Here is a 24957-nt window from a genome sequence, read left to right as displayed (position 1 = left end):
TATTATACATATACAATATATAATAATGTCTTTGCGTGGTTATTAGTAACTAATAAAAAGTTTAGATACCTATATGGAATTTGTCTGTCATGCTAATGTGTTATACACATTACAAGAACGAAAAGTTTTCTTTGAAATATGAATAACGATTTGGAAAAATATTTTTCTAAGTTACTGTAACATGATTTTAAGATAAAAGAGATTTAGTTAAAAGTCAAGAAAGTATAAGTTACAGTACAAATTAGTTAATTTAGTTCATCATTATAATATGAAAACTGAATTGATACAATAAAAAGTATCAAGTATGCTTAGAACGAGTATTAATATATAAGTTGAAACAAAATTCATTATTAAATCGTAGATATAATTATTAATTTTAAAGTTACACCTGTGTTAAACAACTCTCGTGTGTGACTTTAATGCACAGGTATAGTGCATAAAAATTCAGTGTACTTGTTTGGTATTTATATACAGGTATAACGCTGCAAAAATATACAATACAATATGTCAATAGTCAATATACCTAGCTATTACGCGTGACAATGTGATAATGAATCGGTTACACGTATGTGTGCATAATAAACTATAATAAATATAACGATTTACAATTCTAGTTACGGCCATGTTACATTCATTTTATTGTAAATTATATCATTATATGATCCACCGTGTACAGTATCAGTTGCCATTACGAACAGGTTATATTTTTTTAAAAGTCAATAAATGCAAAATATGTGTGCGTCTACGTGTAAACACGAGTATATCGTAATTTATAATAATAATGTGCCCTTAATATGTTAACACGCAAAAAAAAAAGAAGAAAAACAGTGTTTCACTGAAAACCATTATAGACGTATTCACGTATTGACTATATATGATATGGCCATCGAGTGACCTCGCTGTGGCCCGGAGGGGTTTGTAAACTACTTCAGGCACTGCAGCTAGAGAATAAAATAAAAATCACACGGGAAAAATAGTTCAATCCTCGACGGCAGCGTATACGGATACATACTTAGTCTCATATAATCATATCCAATACGGGCAAGTACCTTTATACACCCTAAAAAACTAACTGTTAGACACTTAGACGACGTTTAAAATACATAAACGACATACGTACTATCATTACTTTTTATCTATATAGTGGAGATAAGATCGTTTACGCGATACATAAGCTGGAGTTTGAAAACATCTACAAAACTAACGACTTTTATTCTTACTATTTTATACATTGAAACACCGTTCAATGATTAGCGATACAGGTTAATGGTTATTTATTAATATTACACACGCATACAAACGTAAAATATCCATCAGTAGAAGATGTATATATTCTCATATTAAATATGTATAATGTGATATTTATAATGGTCAAAAATAATAAAATATTAAAATAAAGATGTTTTATCCTAGATTTTGAAATTTGAATACATAGAAACTATCAATGAATCGTTTCCAACAATATTTAATACTGAAAAAGTACTTCAATTTCAAAAGTATCATATTTTCAGACGGTACATTAAGAATTTAATTTTTATATTGTTTAAAAAATTGATAACATTATTGTAATGTAATGAATGAAATAAATTTAGAATTTTTTTGTATTTTTACTATTTGCAAAATAAATCAATACATTTAATAATTCATATGAACTCCTTAGAAATACACTAATATAAACTATTTTTTCAATAGTTAATTGTTGACTTGTATTCAAAAATATTTTTTTTTTCATAGTATACGTATATGTATTAAATATCTTTTCACCTAGTAACCCTTTAAAAACGATTTTTCTTTTACTATTGAGTTTTAGAATACAACTAATCTCAAATTCTCATTCATGTTTAAGTGCATATATAGACTTTAAACAAATATGTAATAACATATATGCATATATGTATACATAATACACACACACACACATATATATATATATATATATAAATCGGGCTTACTCAGATTATAAACCAGCTACTATGAACGACGATAGCCGACCACCAAGGTAGTGACTTCGTGTTGTATTTTTTTCCTCCCTCACCATAAACTTTGCTTTATGAAAGGGGTAGTAAAAACCACACGAATAAAAAATGTATATAAAGTAAACGTGCTGTACGATAACGTTGGAGATGATGGCTATGCATGTTATCTTTTCGTTTGATAAGCCACTCTACAACACATCGGTAAACAAATAATTTTTTTGAGTATAGCCTGCGTGAAAATTAAAGAAAAAACTAGTAGGTAACATTACAATGTAGATTCATGAATAGCATTTTTGATATATATATATAAATAATAATAATAAATGATTTGCACAGTCGCGCAGACTTATATATTATTAAATTGATACATATATATATATATATATATGATCGTAATTCAATACGGTAATGTTTATAACATTACAAATTATAAACCTCAATTGTAATACAAGTATGATTTATTTACCTGTGTTACACAAACGAAACGAATACCTATATTTACTGTACAGATATTATTACGTACGTAGGTTTTGGAAAACTTTGCAGTATTATTCAATTCATGTTTTAGAAATTAGCTTGTTTTGAATTCATTCGTTTTTATTGTACATTTCAAAGTCGAAAATATTTTTGAATGTAATATGTAGGAATACTAAGTAAAGGAGGAAAGAGTTGTAAATAGGATAATATGACACAGTGACCAAATTTGAATTCCTCGATTGATTTTCGTAGTAATTAACTACTGATATTGAGTGTATAATATGTGAAATTATTATTTGTTTATTCCCAACAAAATATGATAAGTCGTTTATAGTTTTATACAAAACGCACATATATATTATTATAAAATAGCCAAAGTAAACTTATTTTCAACATGTAAACCAGCCTTAAAAAAAATTAAATATCATCTAAAATTACACAACTAATTTCGTCAATATATTATACATGTATTATCATATTACATAAACGTACACTTTTTGGGTAACGCGTGTAAATATTATAATAGTGTATACTGTAATATATATATATCTATAAATTATGATCTGATGTCATTTTACCCAACGTGGTCTATCCGACGAGTGTTAGTCAATTGGACATTTTGCGGATGAACAGATACTCGGAAAACTGTTGGCCATGTACGCCGCCGCCCGTGCTTGCAGCCACCGTGAAACCGGCGTTCAGCAATCGGGTGATGGCCTGCACACTGTTCAGCTTACAGTATCCATTTAACGGGAACCGGACCAGATGTCTGGAGTCTACGGGCGTCCAAGACACGGCCGGACGTCCGGCCGAGGGTTCCAGTGCCGAGTGGCCTGTTTCAGGAAACACCTCGTCCAGAACCGCGTGGTCACCAGACAACATTACCCGCTCTCCGAGATCCGGGCTCACGTGAACGGACACGCACTCGTACTGGTCTTTCGTGCCTGAGAGGCTGCTGTTGGATCGGCTCGGACCGTTAGAGTCCCAACCGTTCGTTCGGTTGCATTTAATCCGATCTCGTTTCAAGTTTTCTAACTGTTTACACATAGCTGAAACAATAAACCAATTGCACTGACTAAATACATAGCAAATATACGATCAACATTATTTTTCACCCAATATGCATACAACATACATTTACATTAGTAAGTAGTATAGGTAATATAATATTCTCAGGTTTAGATACTGTAATATACTGAAGGTTTGTATTTATTAACCTTATTTAACCATTAGGTAATATAAATAATACAGAGGTATGTAGGTTATATCTCATAATCTCGTTATTTACTATTTACTATTTTACATAGGTATTTATTTATATCTATACATTGTCATTATTTATCATTGTTTACATGAAATTGCGTTGCGATATACGTGTATATGATTTTTCATAATATTTTTTAACCTTGATTCTATATTAATGATAAGTATCTGTAATCTATATAATTAAATTTTAATTTATTTTTATTTTTCATATGAGTAAATAATAATGATTTAATATTGCTTCATTACTTGATCAAATTTTTAATCAATAAACAATGCTGCGTATGAGGGATTGTAAATGCTAACATGATTCCCGCCTCATTTGGTGGTTCAAAAATGAAAACTTGAATATAAAAACAATATAATGTTAAACTGTTGTCATGTAACATCATTTATCTGTTCAAATATGTTCAGTACCATTCAATCGCCTCCGGAAAAAGACCAAAATCGTGAATCGTGATTGATTTTTATTACACAATATTTTAATTTGTCTAATGATTTCCATATTTCAAACCCATATTGCACGAATTACGAATGTTATGAGTATAATAATGATGATGGGACAAAAACGGATTTAAAAGATATAATTTGATAGCTCGACAGTGAAACAAGTATCACGCACCCGGGGCTGTTTAAAAGACTGCGGCTACACAATATCCTTCGACCAGACCAAAAATTTACGTTCTTAACCTTGTCCTCAGACAACAGCCAACAGCGCGTAGGTATTATCGGTATAATAGCATCTTACTTAAATGCACAATGAACGGACTATTTATGTGCCCAATTATCTCATTAAACAAAAAAACAGTCTTTTATTAAGCATTCAAATAATACGTGACATACTTATTGAGGCTTTAATTAGTTTTATAACATAAACTATTAAATGGATTATTAGGCCGCGATGAAATAATGTATACTATACTCATTAGTTATTATAATAGTAGATATAGCTTTTGATAATTTACTTACGAGTGATTTCAAAGTATCTAGCTTCTTCTAGCAATAGGTCAATGTCAGTGAAATTATCAGGTAACGAAAGCTTCGAATTTCTCATAAAGTTGAGAATATGCCTGAACATCTTGCCATCCCTGTCGATAAAATAGTGTTGTTTTAGAGAATCTAACACTATAGGTATACTACCATTGAACAATTTCGCCAGTTTTGAATCAGGATTCCTGAAATTCAATTGAATGTAAGACTTTCCGTACAAAATAAATAAATTGTGTACGTTTTATTATTATAATCTGCACGAATCAGTTACATAAAATTTACATTAAAATGTCTGTCATTATTAAATTGAAAAACGTGTAATTCGATAAAAAAAAATAATGTAATCATTTCCATACTTTTTGAACATAATATAATAAGGATATTATCGTGTGTAAAGTATTTATACACATATAATATAAATATAAATATAATATGTAACATAACAATACAATGCATTTTTTTTTTTAGTTTCTTTGAATGTTTGCAGTGTGATTAAATTTCTGTATAGTCATATAATAATAACAAGGCAATAATATTTATAGAAAAATAGTAAAGCCCATATTATACACGTAGGTATATAGTATATCGGAAACTCGTAATGCACGACTTTTATGCGAGAGTGACTAGTGAAGCGTAGCGCGTTCGTGTAACGCCAAAGGCGATGGACACGACGTGCAATGCTGAAAGGACCAATCGTTAGGTAAGCCAAAAAAATAAAAATAAAAAGAAACAGAAACCTACTCTTCGCATCATCGATTGGCGTTATTACTTATTTCCCATGTTTGCTCCGTGACCTTACGCAAATACGTATATTAGAGAGGTTGCATTGGGTAATTAACCCAAATTTACTCGCATATATTACATGCAAAAATCTATGCATAAAATACCATACATATCACATTAAACTAACTTTGTTAGAGTATCCAGTGAAGACGTATATATGGTACCGCCGACATCTATGTGGACGGGAGCTGTATATTTAGACGCAGCTGCTACACATGGTATGCCAGCAATGATTTTGTGGTTGTAACCGGTAGTCGGCACTACCGGTGTTGGTGATGGTGAATTGCTGTTGTGTGATACGGTAGGAGACGTAGCCGGAGAATTACTACGAGTAACACAAATAATAATCAAATATTATAATAATGGAAAAAGGAAAAACATAAATCTTTGTATAAGAAATAAGAAAGCAATCGGAATTTACATTTTAAAATAATCAGTAGATATATCTAACCAAAACCTAGGCCCGAATAAATTCAATTATCCTGAAATGGTTTATTTTTAAATTTACAAGATTTACTTATCGTATGTTATATTTATAGAGGGTACGTCTAGGTTTTAATAAAACTTTTAAATTCAATAGTTTTATGGTATTATACTACTATATATCAGATTTTAAATATAATCACTTGTTTTTTACTATAAATATAAGTACTAAAGAAATATTATTTCTATAACTTGTAAGTTTATTGTTTTACAATTTTATTAGTTATAAGTTAAATATAAATATTTAAAAAATATAGTCTATTTATATGGTTATAAAAAACGATGAATGAATACATCTTTATTAGCAAATGGTCAGATTTAAAGAAAACTTTATAATATAATTCTAAAAAATTACTTAAATACTTATTTAAAAATAATTGAATTAAATTTAGTAAAAAGCAAATACTTAAGACTGATAGATGCTTAAAATCAAAAAATCAAAATTACAAATTGATAATTTGTCTAGCAATTCAATTTTTTAACACTTAAAAAAAATACTTTCATTAATAGAAAAATATATTTGTGTATTTGTGTATAATATTTATTATTTTATGCCTACTTTAGATTTGATATAAATACAAGACTTTAACTAAAAATATGTATTAATACTAAGTAAAACCAATGGATGAATAATGATGAATGATGATTGTTTATTGAATAGTTTCTAATGTAATTGATATTAGTAGTTGAAATTAAGAGTTAAAACTTTACTATTGACATTGTATTACTTGTTAGTTGTTATGAATTAAAAACCAAATAAAATGTATTATTAATGGCGTTGTATTTTAATATTTTAATGTTTAAGATTGACTATTGCAAAATAATTTCATTATTGTAAACAGGATTTGAAAAATTAACATTATTGGTAGGTATCTACATAAAAATATTATACCCAGAATAAATTATAAAGGACATCTAAAACTTCTAATCATGCAGTTATTTAAATTACATAGTCATCTGTGTGGTATTTTATATTTATTTTTTAAGCTTATTCTAATGTTTATAGATGGTTTGTATTATTCTACATAAGTAGGTGGTCAATATATGTAAATGTTAAAATGTGTATTGAGTATTGGCCGATATGCAATAAGATATCACCATTAATACAAAACAAAAGTAAATTCAACAAAAAATCTCGTCATCGTGTTGGAATTAATTTTAAAAACTTGCGTAATTATGCTGCTTCTATTTTTAAATACATATTTATTATGAAAATATTATTTTACTTAATAGGCACATACCTGATTTTGATCTGTGTACTTGTGTATAAAGACCTGCAGGATGAAGTGAGATCTTTAGGCTCCATTCCGTCCACATCTCGAACCACTTCACACTTTCGTCTAAAATAATAAAATAAAAATAATACCTCCATTACTGTCTTCGAGTATAATTAAAAATATATATTTATCTTATAAAATACATAATATATTATTATTACAATAAGAATTATTTTTAATTAATAAAATTAAAAACAGAAAATCAATACTCAAAAGTAATTCTGATAAGTACAAATTAACATTGTTTATATTATTTTGATTTTATTTTTGGATGTAATATTAAAATTACGTATTATAGTAAATAATTTAATTTTAATCATGTAAAAAAAATCTCTATGTGGGGGCATTGCGGCCGGGTAAACTGATTACAATTTATTTCAAAATGACATTGAGTAAAAGTATTCACCCACTGATTTAAAGTCAGCTGGATCATTGTTGTTTATTATTGTATGGTTTTTAAATTTTCTATTCGGGTTGAGCCGACTGCTGCTTATCGTATTATACAGCTTATGTATCTATAGTGGGTCGACAATTTTGTGGGCGTTATACACGATACTGAAGAGGATTCTGGTTTGATCACAAAAAAATCGTTCACAATACGGCGGAAAAGGGGGAAAATTATAGAACAGTTATAAACTGTACAGTATACAAACACATAAAACATATTACACAAGGAACATGTATACATGCATTGACCACGCCTAAGGTGTAACTGAAAACGATAATCCAATTGTCCGCATGTTGTATGAAATAAATAATATAAAAATGTCATTTGGGCGAGAGAACGATATGCACATATTATGAGTACCTATATAGTTTATTATATATAGATTATTATCTCGCTCAGACATTGTAGATTAATTTGGCGGTAACACTGGTCTGTATAATTTTGTCAAACCATATTTGTATATACTAGATATATGTAATACGTGTAAACTGTAATTTATGATTTTATGTTGACATTGTCAAATAAACACTATAGGTGCATTTAACAATACACAATTTCCAGAGATCGAAGATAAAATATAAAGTGCGATGCTTTCTTATATGCCATATATCACTTTGTATTCAATTCACATACGTATATTACACGTAATATATTGTCAACATGTGTATATGCACATATACTTTTAAAGAAAGTATACGAGCACATAAAGCATATAATATGTTAATATGTTAATGATTTTTGTTTGTATTTTGTCATTGGTATTGGTCACCAATAATTTTGGTAAAGTATTCTAAATGTAACCAAACCAGTATATTCATTACAAAAGAAATCGTTTTGTGAAAACATTGTGAGAGAAAATGCGACATCTTGATATTCCAGAACGAAGTAAAAATAAGGCACCTGTCTATGGTCTGTGAAAGCGTCATAATAAAGGTCAATGATATTTGTTTCGCTTCTTCATATTATCCGGACCTACCTGTTGATGATGATACCAGTTGTACCGGACAGAAGGCACGTGACATTAAACATAATAAAAAAATAAATAAAACGCGACCATGCCAAAACCTACTTTTTTCTCTCCATTTTTACACTGCATATAGACGGAGAGATTAATACATAAACTAGTGCCATTAGTAAAGTGGTTCCGTTTATATGTTATATAACTAAAATCCATAAGAAAATGTCATATATTATACACTCAAGTCTAAAGTCTCTAAAGGTTAAATTATCTTGTAAATCGAATAATAAATATTTAATTACTTCTAAAATTAAGTTTGTGTTCAATTAGTCCATAAAAATATAAACAATTTAAGTAATTTAACTGAAAATAATATTTTAATATTTTATTTAAATCTAATAACTATAAAATACTATAGTTTACCTATATCAATATTTATTAATAATTGTGTATGTTATTAAATTCAATTGGTAAGTTTGTGCTCAAGAATATTTATAACTTAAAGTGTCACCACAACACAACGTATTTTGAATTATAATTGTTGATATATTTAAGTTTTACTTTTAACATATTTTATGTATGCTGGCATAAAATCAAATTGTACCTACTACGCTGAATATTTGATATCATCCATTATCTATAATACCATTATAATTGATTTAAAAAAATATTATATCACTTAAATTTCTTAAATTTTAAAACTAAATATTTTATCATTTTTGTCCTTATTTTAGTTTTGCCGAATATATCTAACATAACACAGCAAGAAATGGATACGTGCTCTTATATCAAATTATAGTACAAAAAAATTATAACTTAGACATTGATACCTTGCAAGCAGTTACACATATGAAATTGTTATTATAAAAAGTTTAATATAGTTTCGTTTCGTATTACACTATAGTAGTTACAGATGTGTAGTAGTAAATATAGTAAATTATTAGTTCATCAAGTTAATATGTGACCTTATATTTCTATGATTACGAAAACATAAGTTTTTGTTTGAATGCTAGGAATTTTAAGGATATCATACTTTAAGAGTAAATAAATTGTGTTTTGATATTATAGATATATTTGCATAATCATGATTTAACTATATATTTTTTCCATCTCTTTAAACATAATTATATTCAATATGATATCTGTGGATCTCCAATGTATAATATTATTAATCCATGAGATACTGAAATCAAAACGAAATTACAACTGCTACTTAATAGATATCATACCTCGTATATTAGTGTAAAGATCTAAAATAAAAGTACATAATCGAAGACAGTCAAGTTATAACTTGTAAGTAGTTAGTTACCTATACGATTAACTCTTCACTTGTTTGTATTAAAATGTCCATAAACCATATTTCACTTAGCATTTAGATAATATATCTGTGTGTATATACCTATATACCTAATTATATCATCTCGAGCGTATAAAATAATAATAACCGCGAATTGACAACAACGACAATAATAGTATTATATATATAATAGTGGCGTATTTACGGGGGGAAATTAGGAAGATATACTTCCCCCGTTGACCCACTTTTTTTAGCTATTTTTATATGGTTATAGTTGTGTTTTTTCTATTTATCACTCTATCAGTAGGTAATACAATTTTGAGCCGTTTGGCATAAACAATTTTAATTATATCTCCTCCCTTCAAGAAATTCTAAATACGCCACTGATATATATAATAATAACAATATTGTATTGGTTAAACGCCTCAGTCCGTCATAGTATCAGCTATAAACGTTGATGAGCATAAAATAATAATAATATCTATATATTATACCTACGTCGTATATCGTAAGTAGTGTGAACGCGCGGCGGCGTGTGTGTGACTTATGTCGGACGATCTCGCGCGCTCGACGACGACGATGGCGACGGGGCTCGTGGGAACGATCCCGCCGGGGTGGTGTACCGTAGTACATAATATATATATTATAAACATATAATATTAATATAATGATAATAATAATAATATGAAAAACACGTGGGAAACGAATATACGCGGGCCGTGATCACTCCGGGCGTACCACACGAGTATACCCACCGCCGCACAATATTATGTAGGTATACGCGTAGAAGAGCACCGCGTGTACCTATACCCATATACAAGTATATTGTAGATACCTATATACATATAAATATATTATTTAGTCGAGATAGATATTACACATACACACACACTTGCGCTCGTATACTTATATGGCTGTATAAATATATGCATTTACGTATAGGTATACATATATAGAAATATATGTACATAGAAACAGACGCAAACACTCACATATACACATAGGTCCGGTCATCCCTGCCCGGGGGGAAACGGCCGTACACCAGTGTGTATAGCAGCGAGTGGGGGTCTGGGGTCGGTTATCGTTGGTATGGTTGGTGGAAGGGGACGGGGAGGGGGCACCGGAGTGCGCGGTCGGCCCCGGGCACCAGCACGATTGTCGCCCGGGGTCGCGTACGACCTCATGTCACGGCACATCAAACGCGCACAAAAACATAAAATAAAAACCGTACACCTCCGGGCGATATTTCGAGGGAAAAAATATAAAAATAATAAACATGTGCACGTAATGATTTTCGCCTCCAGTGTGTATATATACGACCGCGCGCGTATACACACACTCACTCACTCACGTTTATGAACGCATATTATTGATATGTATTTACTACTTATGATGATGATGATGATGATGCATATATATACACAAATTATCAGTACTTGGTACTCTTATACTCACACGCGGGAAACGGGCGCAAGCCTGCGAGACCGTTCGATTGGTTTATTTTTTACGATTTTATTTGTGTTTTTACCTGGATAGGTATATTATACCTAATATACCTAATACATATTATATATGTACATCATATTATTTTTTAATTTCGCCGATGACCGAAATCTCTTCCACACGGTCGTTATATTTTATCTGTACAACGGCACCATATAAACATTATATACAATATCTCTCTTGCTCATTAGATACCTAATTATATATATATAATAATTATACGATATAATAATATATATGTATCTAGTATCTACTTTGATAATTCTACAATTTTTCCATAATACCCCCTAATGTATGACATATGATTATTAATATGTATAAATACGCGCGCGTGCACATGCATTATATTATGTATGCGTGGGTGGACTCACGGCGCCTTCGATGATTCATGTATTAATAATAAATGGGTAATACATCATATTATTATGCATGTAGGTTTACACACAGACGATTACGATGACGGACACATGCACGCAACACCGACTGATGGCAGTGTTCACTTGGTGTCCCATTTTTTAAAGTTTTTGTACAAAACGATATCACCTGCTAATAGCTATTACATATAGACATAATATTAAACTCACGAGTGTATCTAAATACATAATTATTTTTTAAAAGAACGGTAATAACGATTTTACTTATATGTCGAGTCTCACGGATACATATTAACTATTAAGAGATAAAATTAAAGAAATCTTCATTATTTTAATAACAGCTCAAGAACTTTTGTAAAAAACTGAACGTTAATAAGAGTTTGAAATATAATTTATGAAAAATATTTATTACAATAGATATGAGCAAAAAAAAATTATTTTTCGAACTAATTTTTTAGAGTATTTTAATATATTAGGTAATAACTGTTACCGAGATCAAACAGTTGTACAATTTCCGAATTTCTTGTTAATTATTTTTTAATTAACGAGTAAGAAATTAAACATTTAAATAAAATCACTGTTAAAAAATAGGTATCCTGTAACAGTGTAACCACATAACTACCAAAATAACAATCAAATATTAAAATTAAATTATCAATTTTTGTAAAATTATTATTATTACATTAGTATATTTTGTAAAGTACCTACTGACTAAAATTTAAGATATTAATCATATGTATAATATGGACACTATAGGTATAGATTACACTTATTTTCATGTTTTAACTATTTAATGTAACTTATAATTAAGTAATAAATACATTTTGCAATCATTCTTGTTTGAATAATAACAGTCTTCAATAAAGCCTAGGGGCACAATTTCAATGAAAAAATGGGGGGCTTCGGTACCCCAGGTTTTTTCAGTTTAATGATCATGGATTACACAATTGAAAACTACCATGTATTTAATAATGACTTAATTCTACCTATATATGTTAACAGTTAACCCCTCGAAAAAATATGCTTATGAGCTATACCTAGCAAAGGATAACATTTATTCTTGGTACACAATTATAATTACAAAATATGTATAAAAATTAAATTACATATCTTAATGTATTAAAAGTTATTCTGTTGTTATTGCATATAATTTTAGATCTAGGCAGTTAAAATAATAGTCATAAGTTATAAAATGTATTATATTTAATTATATTAACTACCTATATTAATTAATATATTCCATTTTTTTGTCGTTATACTTACATTATACAATAATTTAACACTTTTTTTTTGTCAATAAACAAGCATTATTCTTAAAAATCAGATTTTTACTTGAGAACTTGAATGCGTGTTATAATTATTGAAGTTCAAATAATAAATTAGACTGTTATCGTATAATTTTTAGTTACCTTTTAATAATCGGTCCGGACTCCAGGATGACTTCTTTTAGACACAAAGAAAAATGTGAATTTTGAGAATTAAAAAAATGAATCGATTATGTAATTTTACAGAAACACATTTCCAAATAAAACTTTCGAACTGTTTAATCGGGAATAATATTGTTAGTGATTCGATCGCACACAACACTCGTATTGTAGTTATCCCGAGTACTGAACCATTGAAGATTGAACAGCACGCTCAGATTACAGAAGACCGCCACGGCAATCAAGAACCGCGCTATCTGGTGTTCTCAGTGTAACCACTGAACAAATTAGAAAACATGTCATTACATTATTGTACAATATTGTACCATAAAAAAATATTTTGTAATTTTAAAGTTTTAAATTTCATCATTTATTTAATTATTTTACTTAATTCAATGCAAGATAAAATATTAAGATGTTTCAGCTCTAATTTCTAGGGTAGGGGGGTACGAGTTATGGAATAAAAATCCCTGACCCTAGAAAAAATTCCCTGAATAGGTGCAATATGTATTTATATTATTCAAATTCAATTGTATTTAGATGATTATTTAGATAACATTTTATTTGAATACAAAATTATTTCAATTTTTTTTTTTTTACAATTATTCGAATAAACATTAATTTTTTATCATAATTATTTCAATATTTAACAGTTATTTTATTTGATTAAAAATAAAACATATTATGATTATTAATTTTAAACAAGCAATTATAAAAAATACTAGTTAGGTTTGTATTTCTAGTCATATGATTATAACATAGAAAACATACCTATTATAAATTATACTATTGTTATAATAATTTCATAGTAGCTTATACAACTTAATATAGTTATAATTTATAGTTCTTGTCCTTGTAAATCTTATTAAAAAGCCAGAATTATGATATCTTCATTATTTCAGGAAATATTTCAATGGGTAAATCCTCAAGGGACACCCTGACCCTATAGTGTAGTTTTGACTACAACATCCATAGACATAAATGTATATAGGTAATAGCCACTAATATGTATCATCATCGTACAAATAATAAAATGGTTATATTATTTATACCATATAAACATAAGTAATATGATCTTTACACTGTTTGTTTCAGATTAATCGTCTCTAAATCTCAACAGTCAATTCAATTTTCTTTTTTGTAATCTTTAACACAGTAAAAGTTTATTTTATTTTCAAATCTAGTGTTTTTTTTAACAAAATGTCAATTTAATAATTCTCAGTATTTATATCTTGTTTAATTTATTCAGTGTTAAGAATATTTATTATTGTTTTCGTGGATATAATAACTATACTTTATGTAACTTAAAGGTAAGCCAATGTTTTTATAGTTAATAGAGTTAAGGAAATTCACTCAATAGGTAATAATTATGTTTTGAAAATAATATTCAAAATATACATTTTAATTCAGTAAACATAATGTCATAGTTTATATAATTATCATATCCTTATCTTAATTTTAATCCTAGTATATAATATATTAAACATCAACAGAATAATAATAAAATTAAAGTTATAATGAAAAATATCACAGTAATTAACCCTTCTTATAAATACATTTTAGTTATTAATATTATTTTTAAAGGCAGTTATTGCTATAAAACAATAATCAATTAATATTTTTACTTAAGATAGTACAAAATATTTTAAATTTAAATAAGTAAACAAAAAATATTATAATAGATTAAAATAAAAAGTTTTCAATACTTTATTAAAAGTATAGAAATATTTAACTATACTTCTTGAAGTTTAGACCGCATTTTAATTCTTTTGCATTTAGGGCAGAAATCTCTATTTTTCCAACATTGGTAGTGATAAACATTATCACATTTATCACAGCTATGAGCATCTTCATCAAATGGAAATATTATTGTGTCCTTTTGACAAAGCTCACAAATATATCCTTGATTTTTACAAATCTAATAATAATAATACATATTTTAAATATTATTTATGGTGGTTTTATTATAAAAATTAACCAACTTCGCATTCATATCGAATATGTTTTTCACAGATGTCATTTACTCTTTGCAAATCTTCTAAAAAAAGTCCTGATTGTATTTCAACCATATCTTTCATGCTATACAAAATACTATCATATAGAAGTTCATGACATCTTGAGGATACGTTTTTTAATTGTGCATTCCAAACTTTGCATAAAACCAAGTATTTTTTCATTTTTACTAAACTATTTTTAATACTCTATAAAAATCCAAAATTAATAATTTGTTTGATGAAATCTATTTATGGAAATTAAACTTAGTTTCTTACTTTGATTCGATTAAGCGACTCTAAATATGTAAAGAGTTTAGGGTTGTGTTTTTCCAAATCATACATTTTTGATTTATAATTATAATTAAGTAGTTGAAAAGATGCCTGGCTCACACATTTTTTCTCGAATTGCCAATTGCATAGAACTCGTGCTGGTATTAAAGCAGTATTATTCCAATGATGTAAAGGGCAGTAAAATTTTCCATCATAATCACATAAGCGGGCCTCTAATGAAAGAGTATCTTCTAAAGAAAAAAATTGGGTGATTAACATATTATTAGGTTTTGTTATTATCTATATTGTATTGTAAAAATCATGTTTTTTACTTTACCAGATGACATTTTGGTGTTACGAATACGAATATATGATTGGCATTCAGCACATTTATAATCTTGAAATAACAATCCATTAGATGGAGTGATATTTAAAATCATAGAATGTTCACTAGCAAGAACTGCAGTACAAACCCTTTTGATTTTATCCAAACAAAAAATATGACAGTAGTATCCACAGTCTACAATAATTAAATTTTTAGATATCTAGTTTTATAAATAAAAATATTTAATATTTTACCTGAACATTCATACAGCTGATGCATGTATTTCCAAATAGTTTTTGTACATACATCACACATTTTATTTTCTAACCAATTCGGTTTCCATACAAAAGATAAATGATGACCAAAAACTACTTTGGTTTCATTTAATTGATCCTTGTTTTCCAAAGCCTTTATTTCTGTTACCATTTCTAATTTGAACCTTAACTCCACTAGTCTTCTGACCAATCTCATGCGTTCTTGACTACACTCTTTAGTAATTCTTATCATTTGATTGCATTTTTCAATTTCTTTTCTCAATATATCTTCATTAAGATCATTCTAAAAAGTGATAGCAAATAAATATTAGAACTGAAATAGGATATTATGTACAATTTATCTACTTCATTTATTGTTAAAAAGTTGTCAGATATAGATGGTGAACTTTCAGATGACACTGAATCAGATGATACCGATGACAGTGAAATCACTGAATCATTCATTTCAGCATTAAAAAAAAAATCCTTGGGTAATGAACTCATAGAAAAGTTACTACCTGAAATTGTAATAATTCTAAGTATAAGTTAAGTATTTAATTAACTATAGACATTTGTTTAATTTTATTCCCATATTTCCTAATTAAAAAAAATTTTATAATACATAATAATAAATTATACGGTAAAATTCTACAAGATACATTATTAACTTTAAACTTATACATTTTATTGTAATATATCCATTATTTATTAACATACCAGGTTTATTTAAAATGTATAAAATACATTGAATTACTAATAAATAATTAATAAAAATATGTAAAACAATAAGTTGTAATGAAAGAACTTAAAACATAAAAATAAAAATCTCATTTAATGTTTACTAAAGAATTAATCTATGAACTATGTCACTATTTCACTAATCACGAATTATTCACTATGGTATTATCATTATGGTAGTCGTGCTATGATAACAGAAATACGTTTTATCATTGAATCACATAGTTCTGATAAGAAAAAATAATACATTATTTTATTGCTATGATTAAAGATACAACTAATATATTGTAGTATATTATCTTTTTATTAATCATGTCATGTATATTACCTTAAATGTGTTGTAAAAAAAAGTGATTTTATGATTTCTATTGTGGTTGAGGATAACTTTATGGTTGACCATATTGTATCATTATGATAACAATTATTTAACAATACAATATAAGTATTAATAGCAATATACTTATTATATTATACCTAGCCAGTAGCCTATAAATAAATTCATAACCTTTAGGCAAAAGGTAATTGCCATATTAAATAATTTAATAATAATTAATAACGTTTTCTTTAACAACAATTTATCCAAATCGTTATTCGTATAATGGTTTGAATCGTATTTTGTCAATGTTATGAATTCACAATTAGTAAGTTGTAAATACTATAAGTAACTAGTTCTAATAGTTCAGTGATTTATGGTTCGGCGTGCACACAACATCCATGATTTTGAATTCTTTAATCAACAAATTAGCATTATTTTTATATTTCTACAAATCTACTAATTAAATTGATAATTTGAAGGTAATAATCTTATTATATTTATTACATTTGGATAAAAGTTCAGTTCTTATTTCAATAGTTAAAAAATATAAATTTTTATTTTGTATAGTGATTGTTTTGATAACATGTCCACCGAAAACTGCAATAAATTTGAATGTGATGAGTGTATGAAGACATTTTCAAAAAAAAATAATTTGAATGATCATATTTTAGCAAAACACTCAAACAACTCAAAAAAATATGTTTGCTCAATTTGTAAGAAATCATTTGCTTACAAACAGTCATTCAACAGGCATATGAATGTTCATAAAGTAGCAACTTCTGTTTACTCGTGTTCTGAATGTGGCTATAGTTCTCAGTTAAAATTCATGCTAACACGGCACATTAAAAGTGTCCATCTGAATAAAAATGATAGTCTTTTTAAAATATCTTGTGTGTTTTGCAATCACCGTTGCTCCAAAAGTAATTTATCTGCACATTATGTACTCTGCCATCCAACAGAAATTGTTAGTGAACAATTAAAATTTGATAGTTTAGATGAATTTTATGCGTGGAAGTATGAAGTTGAAGAGCAAGATATTAGTAGGTAAACAATAGTATTTTAATTTAAAGTTATATTGTGATTGGGTTTGATTGTAATAATTATGTTATATTATGTTTTAGGTTTGTAAAAGCTCGCACGACCTATGTTGGTATATCTGGTTCAAAACACTTATTTTTTAAATGCCATCGTGATGGAAAGTATAAGCCTAAAGGCAATAACATTAGAAAATTAAAGGCATTAGGTACCAATAAGATTGGTTCATATTGTCCAGCTAGAATGGATGTAATGGTTGAAGGCAATGAAGTTAGTGTACTGTATATTAAAACACACATTGGCCATGATTTAGAACCAAAACGTTTGACTCTAGCCAAAAATGAAAAAGATTTCCTAGCTGAACAATTAACAATGCCTAATACCAATTACAATGATATTCTAAATGTTGTTAAAACCTTAAATTCAACAAGTCGTTTGCATCATTTAACTAGAAAAGATTTAGTTACAATTAATAGTTCTATAAAAGAGGCGGCAAAAAGAAATAATACCATGATTAAAAACAATGATAAACTAGTTGATACAGTAGAAATTAACAATGTTTTTGATGGTGATCTGGTAGAGTTATTTAATGATCAGAATAACAAAAAGTCACCACTAGTATTAAATTCAGAGAATGATTGTATGGGATCTGAGAAACAAGATGTTGTTGATGTAAATAACACACTATTGACTTCAGATCATTTAGACTTAAAAAATAGTTATACAAATAAAATTCAACCTTTATACGAATTAAATGTTGAACAGCAAATAATTGAGTCAAATGAACAAATACCAATTTTAGAGTTTAATCATGAAGTAAGTACATTTTACACAAGTCTTATGTTAAAACACATATTAGTCTTTATAAATAACAATTAATTATAACATCCAATAATTCTAATTATTTTTCTAACATATTTAAATTTTAAAATAAAATATATTCTATTGGTTTTGTACTATTTTTGAATAGCATCATAATAGGGATTTTTCAATTTTATTCTCATATATACACAAATTCATAATATATTTAATTTATCTTTAATGAGATACTCTATTTGTATAATTTTGTTATTATAAGCATATAAGCATATATGACAATGTAAAACAAAAAATAAGTAACCCAATGATATAAATGTATATCAATGATCTTGATACTAGACTAAAACGAAAAGTTATGATTAAAGAAATAAATGTTTCAATAAAAACTTAAATTATTTTTAGATATTAGAAGATAATCAAGTTATAGATTACCAACAACAACTAACAAATATTGAAAATGAGAGAATTAGTATAATGGAAAAAATGAAGTTAATAGTCAATCAAATTACTTGTAATGATGAATTTGCCATAGTTCATCAAGGGCTAATGAATATAATGAGCACAATTGATGAACGAAGGAATGCAATTGATCAAGCTGTAGTCAACGGGGATTTAGACAATATTATGATATTTGATGAAAGTATTTTACAAAAACAATGCCAGTAGTATCAGGTAATGTAATTAAAATTAAAATCTCTAATACAAATTCCTTGTCCTTTGGTATAGAATCTAATTTTGAGTGATTTTGTTTTTAATTAAGATTTGTATAAACAATTACCCAATTAGTTGGTAGTACAAATATCTTATGACTTATTTTATATATTTGGTCCATTTTTCGAAACTCATTTAAATTTTTCTTTATCTAAATTTCCTATAGTAAATAATTTAACAAAGATATATTTTAGGTTCCCTTATGTTTTATTGTATGGATAAAAAAAAATGCAACAATTTATGTTAAATTTTTTTTCAAATTAATATTTTTTATCAAATTATAGCCATTTAGATAAAGTATAATATTTTTTACACAGTTAAAAATCGACAAAAAATAGGAATAAATCAAACATTATATTTGATAAATTATTTTAATTAGAATGTAGTTAATCATATACATTTTTAATCAAAATAAAAATATCACATTCCAATAAAAATATATGTTTACAATAAAATCTGTTTTCTACTCATGAGCAATACTATTATGATTTGTAACTCCAGTCATTGACAACCAACACATATCTAACTCGTGTTATATAAATAGAATCTATATTAAAGATGATACAAGAACAAGATTTGTAAATTTATTATTAAGGTATATTATAAAAGATTACATTTTAATAAATTAAATCAAATAATTAATAAATGCTAAAAAGCATGTATATATTTAAAAATTAAAAGTAACTATGTTTTTACAAATAATTTGACTTATAACGGATGATGTACTTAACACAAGACATACTTAAGTTATTTCAAAGATTATATTTCTGAATATATTTTTCTTATACAATTTTAAGTAGTAAAAAACTAATGGTTTTGGATGAGTAATTAACGAATTATAAATATTCACAGTTAGATGAATGGAATAGAGTGGTAGGAGGTACCCACAACAAATCTTGGTTACATATTACTAAGTTAAAAATTATAACTAATAAGCTACTTCTCCAAAATTTGATTTAAATAGATTGAAATACTCTGAAAAATATTCTGCTTCAAAATATAAATTAAAAAATATACTTTGTCATTCAAAAGAGTTAAAAACTAAAAAAATTATAATGATAATAAGATTAGGAAATACTATTTTTTTTCTAAAAATGTAATAATAGTGACTTAATATTTTTTTAAATATATATTTTCAAAAACATTAGTGTTCTCTGAAATAATGAGTGCTCTTTGTTCAATGAATTACTCTGTATATTATCTATTAATTATTACATTGAATTTTATTTTCTACTAATTTTAAGCAATTTGACTATTTAGATTTTGAGTTTTGGATGATTTTTATTTCTAAGAGAAACAAAAATGTTAAATAATGATTTTTTCTTTCTAATTTGTGTGTATATTTTATTGACAGAAAAATTATATTAGATAAATTATAAGCCTAAAATTTTAAATGTTAAATCTATATTCAAATTTAGCAAATTTATAGCTATTACTTTAAAATCTATTATTATCATTCAAATTTAATACTTTAGTGGTGCTTGGAACCATAGACTAAGATATATATTGTTGGAAGTTGGAACCCATCACCACTTTTTTAAAAGATTATGAGGATAAGAAATTCTTAATTATTTATATTAAAAAGTTTGTGAGATATTTTGTATTTCATAGTTTACAACACTTTCCAATCTAATATCTCTTATCAGTTATCAGCACATTAATATTGATGTGTTGTTATTTGTGGTTTGTTGCCTTGTTTCAATTTGTTTATCTTTATCTGTATTTTTTAACATTTTAAATTTAACAAATTTTGAATATAGCTTAACTATATGTAATAGATGTATTCTTATCGTGTTTTTTAGCACCTCTAAGATGCATTTAATTTATGATAATTCATCTATTATTTTCCTTTTATTATGTAAACAAGTTAAAACTCTTTTAAACGTTTGTATTTGCCACACGTTACAATTATTAAATGAATAAATTAAAAATTTGTATTAAATTTAAACATTTTATGACCATGCCGTTTCGTTTTAAAACTATATTTAATTCTAGCCTTTTAATACTACCGTATTTTATGTTCTCAATTGCAATTACATTTTACCAAAGATCGTTTTTACAAGTATGAACAGCTGTTACTTAAGTTTTTTTTATATAAAAATTATAAAGTTCCATTTTTATTTTTATTTTAAATAAAATATATAAATTTTTTGTTTATAGATTTTCCATTTTCCCCTGCTTGTTGTTTCATGTCACTTGGTTTTAAAATTTCTTGCTTCAATAATTTTTCGGTACTTATATCATACAATTATGAGAATTCCTATTGTACAATTATCTTGGGACAGTAAAGTTTCAAAAATTGCACCAATTGGAATTTCAAGTGGTATAGATGTTGGATTTTCAAATTGGGGCCTAGAACTTGTTAATGTTTCATTGTATGTATTATTAATTTTAAATATTAACTCATTTATTTATCAATATATTACAAATATTATATTACTATTTTAGATACACTATGACAAAGTCAACAGCTATCATTTTTGTATTAGTTAATGCTTTGATTTTACGTCTAGAGAAAGCAGTAAGTTCAAAAAATAATAATAATACATCATGAATAAATATATATATTTTTTTTTCATTTATAGTCAGTAGTACTTTTCATTATTGTATTTTCAATTTCTGGAGGATTATTTTTGTTCACATTCAAAACCACAGATTTTAGTACATTAGGATTTATTTTATTACTGACTGCATCATTTGCCAGGTAAATATGGTAATTATTTATATATTAGAAATGAGTATATCTGTTCTTATAATGTTTAATTTATTATACATATAAAATTCAGCTTAAATACATTGTGGTTTTAGTTGTTAAAAAATAATTATTTGAGGCTATACTAGGTATTACTATTATACGTGCAATTATAAACAATTAATCTATTATATCTTAATTTGTCTTATTAGTATGAAGTATGTGTATACTGTATAAAAACATGAATTAAAAAAATAAAATTTCAGTTTCTTATATTCAACAGAACCAGATAATAAACAAGTACTCTTAATATAAAGTGACTATATTAATAACTTTCAACAGATGTATTTAAAACATCTATATAATTGGGATTTGAATATCATCTATTTATTCAAATATTATATCTAAACAAATTTAATTTATTTTAAAAACATATCTTATGTATACACCATTAAGGTAGTAAATTAATAATGATATTCTATAATAATAAGTGTTTAATCAAAATGTGTTTTCTTTAGCTGTAAGAATATGTGTAATGCTGTCTAATATATTAATATTGCAGTGGTTTTCGATGGACATTATCACAATTTGTTATGCAGAAAGCAGATATGGGCATGAAAAGTCCTGTTGATATGATGTATTTTAGTCAACCCTGGATGTTTATTACAATATTTCCAATTTCATTGTTTTTAGAAGGTGAATATATTTATCACTTAAAACTATAAAAAGTTATATTTTAAAATTTTAACTTTTGCCATAGTTTTACATTGTAAAAACTTAAAAATAATGAACTTAATATATATTTATAGTTATATAATAGTTGTATAATTTCTAATTAATAATAGGAAATACCGCCAAGTGCTAGTTAATGATATTATATTATATAATTGTTTAATTGTGTACAATTTTCTCTTCGTTCTTTTAACACCATTAGTATAAAGATACATAGTTGATTTGAACCATAATGAAAGTTTTAATTGATTTTAAAAATGGTTGTTAATTTAAATGCAAATATAGTGGAATGTCTATTATCCACACTAATTAGAATTGAGAGGGGTGCGGATAATCAAATAAGCATTAAAAATAAAGTTAAAAACTAATTTACTGTGTACGTACCTATAATTTTATACATTAGAGCAGCTGTTCCCAAACTTTTACAACCATGGCATCCTTGAAAAATAATTTGTGTTTCGTGGAACCCCCTTTTTCTAAATAATTTAAAATAATAGTTTTTAATAATATAAATAATCCAAGTATAATATAAAATAATTTTCTCAATAATCACATACATCTGGTGAAACCTTGTAGATTGTTGCACGGAACCCTAAGGTTCTGCAAAACACACTTTAGGAAACGCTGCATTAGAGTAAGCCATAGAAGATAATACAAATAATCTTGCATTTCATAATATATACATGACTAAAATAAACTAAATTAAATTGAACAAAAAATAAATTTGTACAAACATTTTTTACGTTTTTCTAGAAAATTTTCAATAATAAAAAATCTAGTATTTTGTATAAATTTGTATTATTAATAACAATTGTCTTTTCAATAGTAGTATTTCGTTATTTTTTTAATTGTTTTCTTAACTGTTGTATTATGTTCCAGGACATGATTTTTGGAATTGGTGGATTCATAATGAAAACATTGAATGCTATAAAATGATTATGCATATGTTAATTGGATCATGCCTCGCTTTTGGAACTGAAGTATCAGAATATTTTGCTGTGTATAAAACATCAAGCATTACATTAAGTGTAGTTGGTATTATTAAGGTCAGTTTAACTTATTCTGTTTTCCCAGGTTTGCATCAAATTTAATATATTTTTTTAATTGAGTATTTTATCATTAGGAAATTTGTATTTTGATATTGGCTGTGGAATGGAATGGTGACAAATTGACTACCATGAAGTACTTAGGTTTAGCAATGTGCATGATAGGTGTCATTGGACACGTATGGCAAAAGTTTTCCAGATCAATTGAAAATCAATATGGTATTATTGACAATGAAGATAATAAACATTTAACGTTACCAGATAGTGATTCTGATGATTCAGATGATTCTAATAGTTCGACTGAAGTGCTTTTTGATATATTAAACCGGAGACGTTCTTAAATAATTTTATTATGCTTTATGTTTAAAAGGCTGTGAACTTTTTTTTTAAACAGAATACATTTCCATTTTTAAAAATTCAATATTGTTTAATATCCACTTAATTGTTTAAATAACTGTGATATATACCGCAATTGTATTTATTATTTGTTTATTTAGTATTTAAAATCACACTCGCTTAAATTTTAATTTACTTGTTAATGCAAATTATTTTTGAAACCAAAAACTTCTTTAAGTTTGTTTCATTCATTATTTATTAAAATGAACTAAACAATATATATATATATATATATGTACATATTGTGTACATGTATATATTTATGGTTGTTTGAATTATCATTATTAACTTTATGGAAAGATTAAGCGAAATATTGGTTGTGTGTATAAAATTGTACCATAAATTATTAAAATAATATATAATCAAATATTTATAA

At 26.5% G+C, this 24957-nt stretch overlaps 3 protein-coding genes across 5 annotated transcripts; 1 reads left to right on the top strand and 2 right to left on the bottom strand.

Moving 5' to 3' along the window:
• Positions 1-2786: 2786 nt before the first annotated feature.
• Positions 2787-13446, bottom strand: LOC113553079 (BTB/POZ domain-containing protein kctd15). Its single transcript, XM_026956221.1, has 5 exons — positions 13239-13446; positions 7214-7312; positions 5617-5814; positions 4686-4891; positions 2787-3502 (listed from the first exon to the last, which is right to left on the bottom strand). The coding sequence occupies exons 2-5, from the start codon at positions 7276-7278 to the stop codon at positions 3060-3062; spliced, it is 912 nt and encodes a 303-aa protein (XP_026812022.1). The 5' UTR covers positions 7279-7312; positions 13239-13446; the 3' UTR covers positions 2787-3059.
• A 1468-nt stretch (positions 13447-14914) lies between these two features.
• Positions 14915-16955, bottom strand: LOC113554073 (differentially expressed in FDCP 8 homolog). Its single transcript, XM_026957751.1, has 7 exons — positions 16814-16955; positions 16463-16614; positions 16097-16400; positions 15855-16037; positions 15524-15768; positions 15236-15454; positions 14915-15171 (listed from the first exon to the last, which is right to left on the bottom strand). The coding sequence occupies exons 2-7, from the start codon at positions 16598-16600 to the stop codon at positions 14986-14988; spliced, it is 1275 nt and encodes a 424-aa protein (XP_026813552.1). The 5' UTR covers positions 16601-16614; positions 16814-16955; the 3' UTR covers positions 14915-14985.
• Positions 16956-17168: 213 nt separating this feature from the next.
• Positions 17169-24618, top strand: LOC113552150 (solute carrier family 35 member C2). 3 transcript variants are annotated; one of them, XM_026954868.1, is made up of 7 exons: positions 19540-19676; positions 21876-22090; positions 22164-22236; positions 22301-22419; positions 22970-23103; positions 24019-24185; positions 24263-24618. In XM_026954868.1, exons 2-7 carry the CDS (start codon positions 21966-21968, stop codon positions 24524-24526), a joined length of 882 nt encoding a protein of 293 aa, XP_026810669.1. In that variant the 5' UTR covers positions 19540-19676; positions 21876-21965; the 3' UTR covers positions 24527-24618. The 3 variants fall into 3 exon arrangements, with proteins under 3 accessions (XP_026810667.1, XP_026810669.1, XP_026810668.1); XM_026954867.1 differs by lacking the exon at positions 19540-19676 and adding an exon at positions 21615-21777; XM_026954866.1 differs by lacking the exons at positions 22164-22236; positions 22301-22419; positions 22970-23103; positions 24019-24185; positions 24263-24618 and adding exons at positions 17169-17629; positions 17718-18194; positions 18272-19001 and having other exon boundaries at positions 19407-19676; positions 21876-22002.
• Positions 24619-24957: the final 339 nt, after the last annotated feature.

Source organism: Rhopalosiphum maidis, chromosome 2 (genome assembly GCF_003676215.2).
Source record: "Rhopalosiphum maidis isolate BTI-1 chromosome 2, ASM367621v3, whole genome shotgun sequence".
Lineage (NCBI taxonomy): Eukaryota > Metazoa > Arthropoda > Insecta > Hemiptera > Aphididae > Rhopalosiphum > Rhopalosiphum maidis.
The sequence above is the reverse complement of the archived record's forward strand: the minus strand, read 5'-3'. Positions and strand labels throughout refer to the sequence as shown.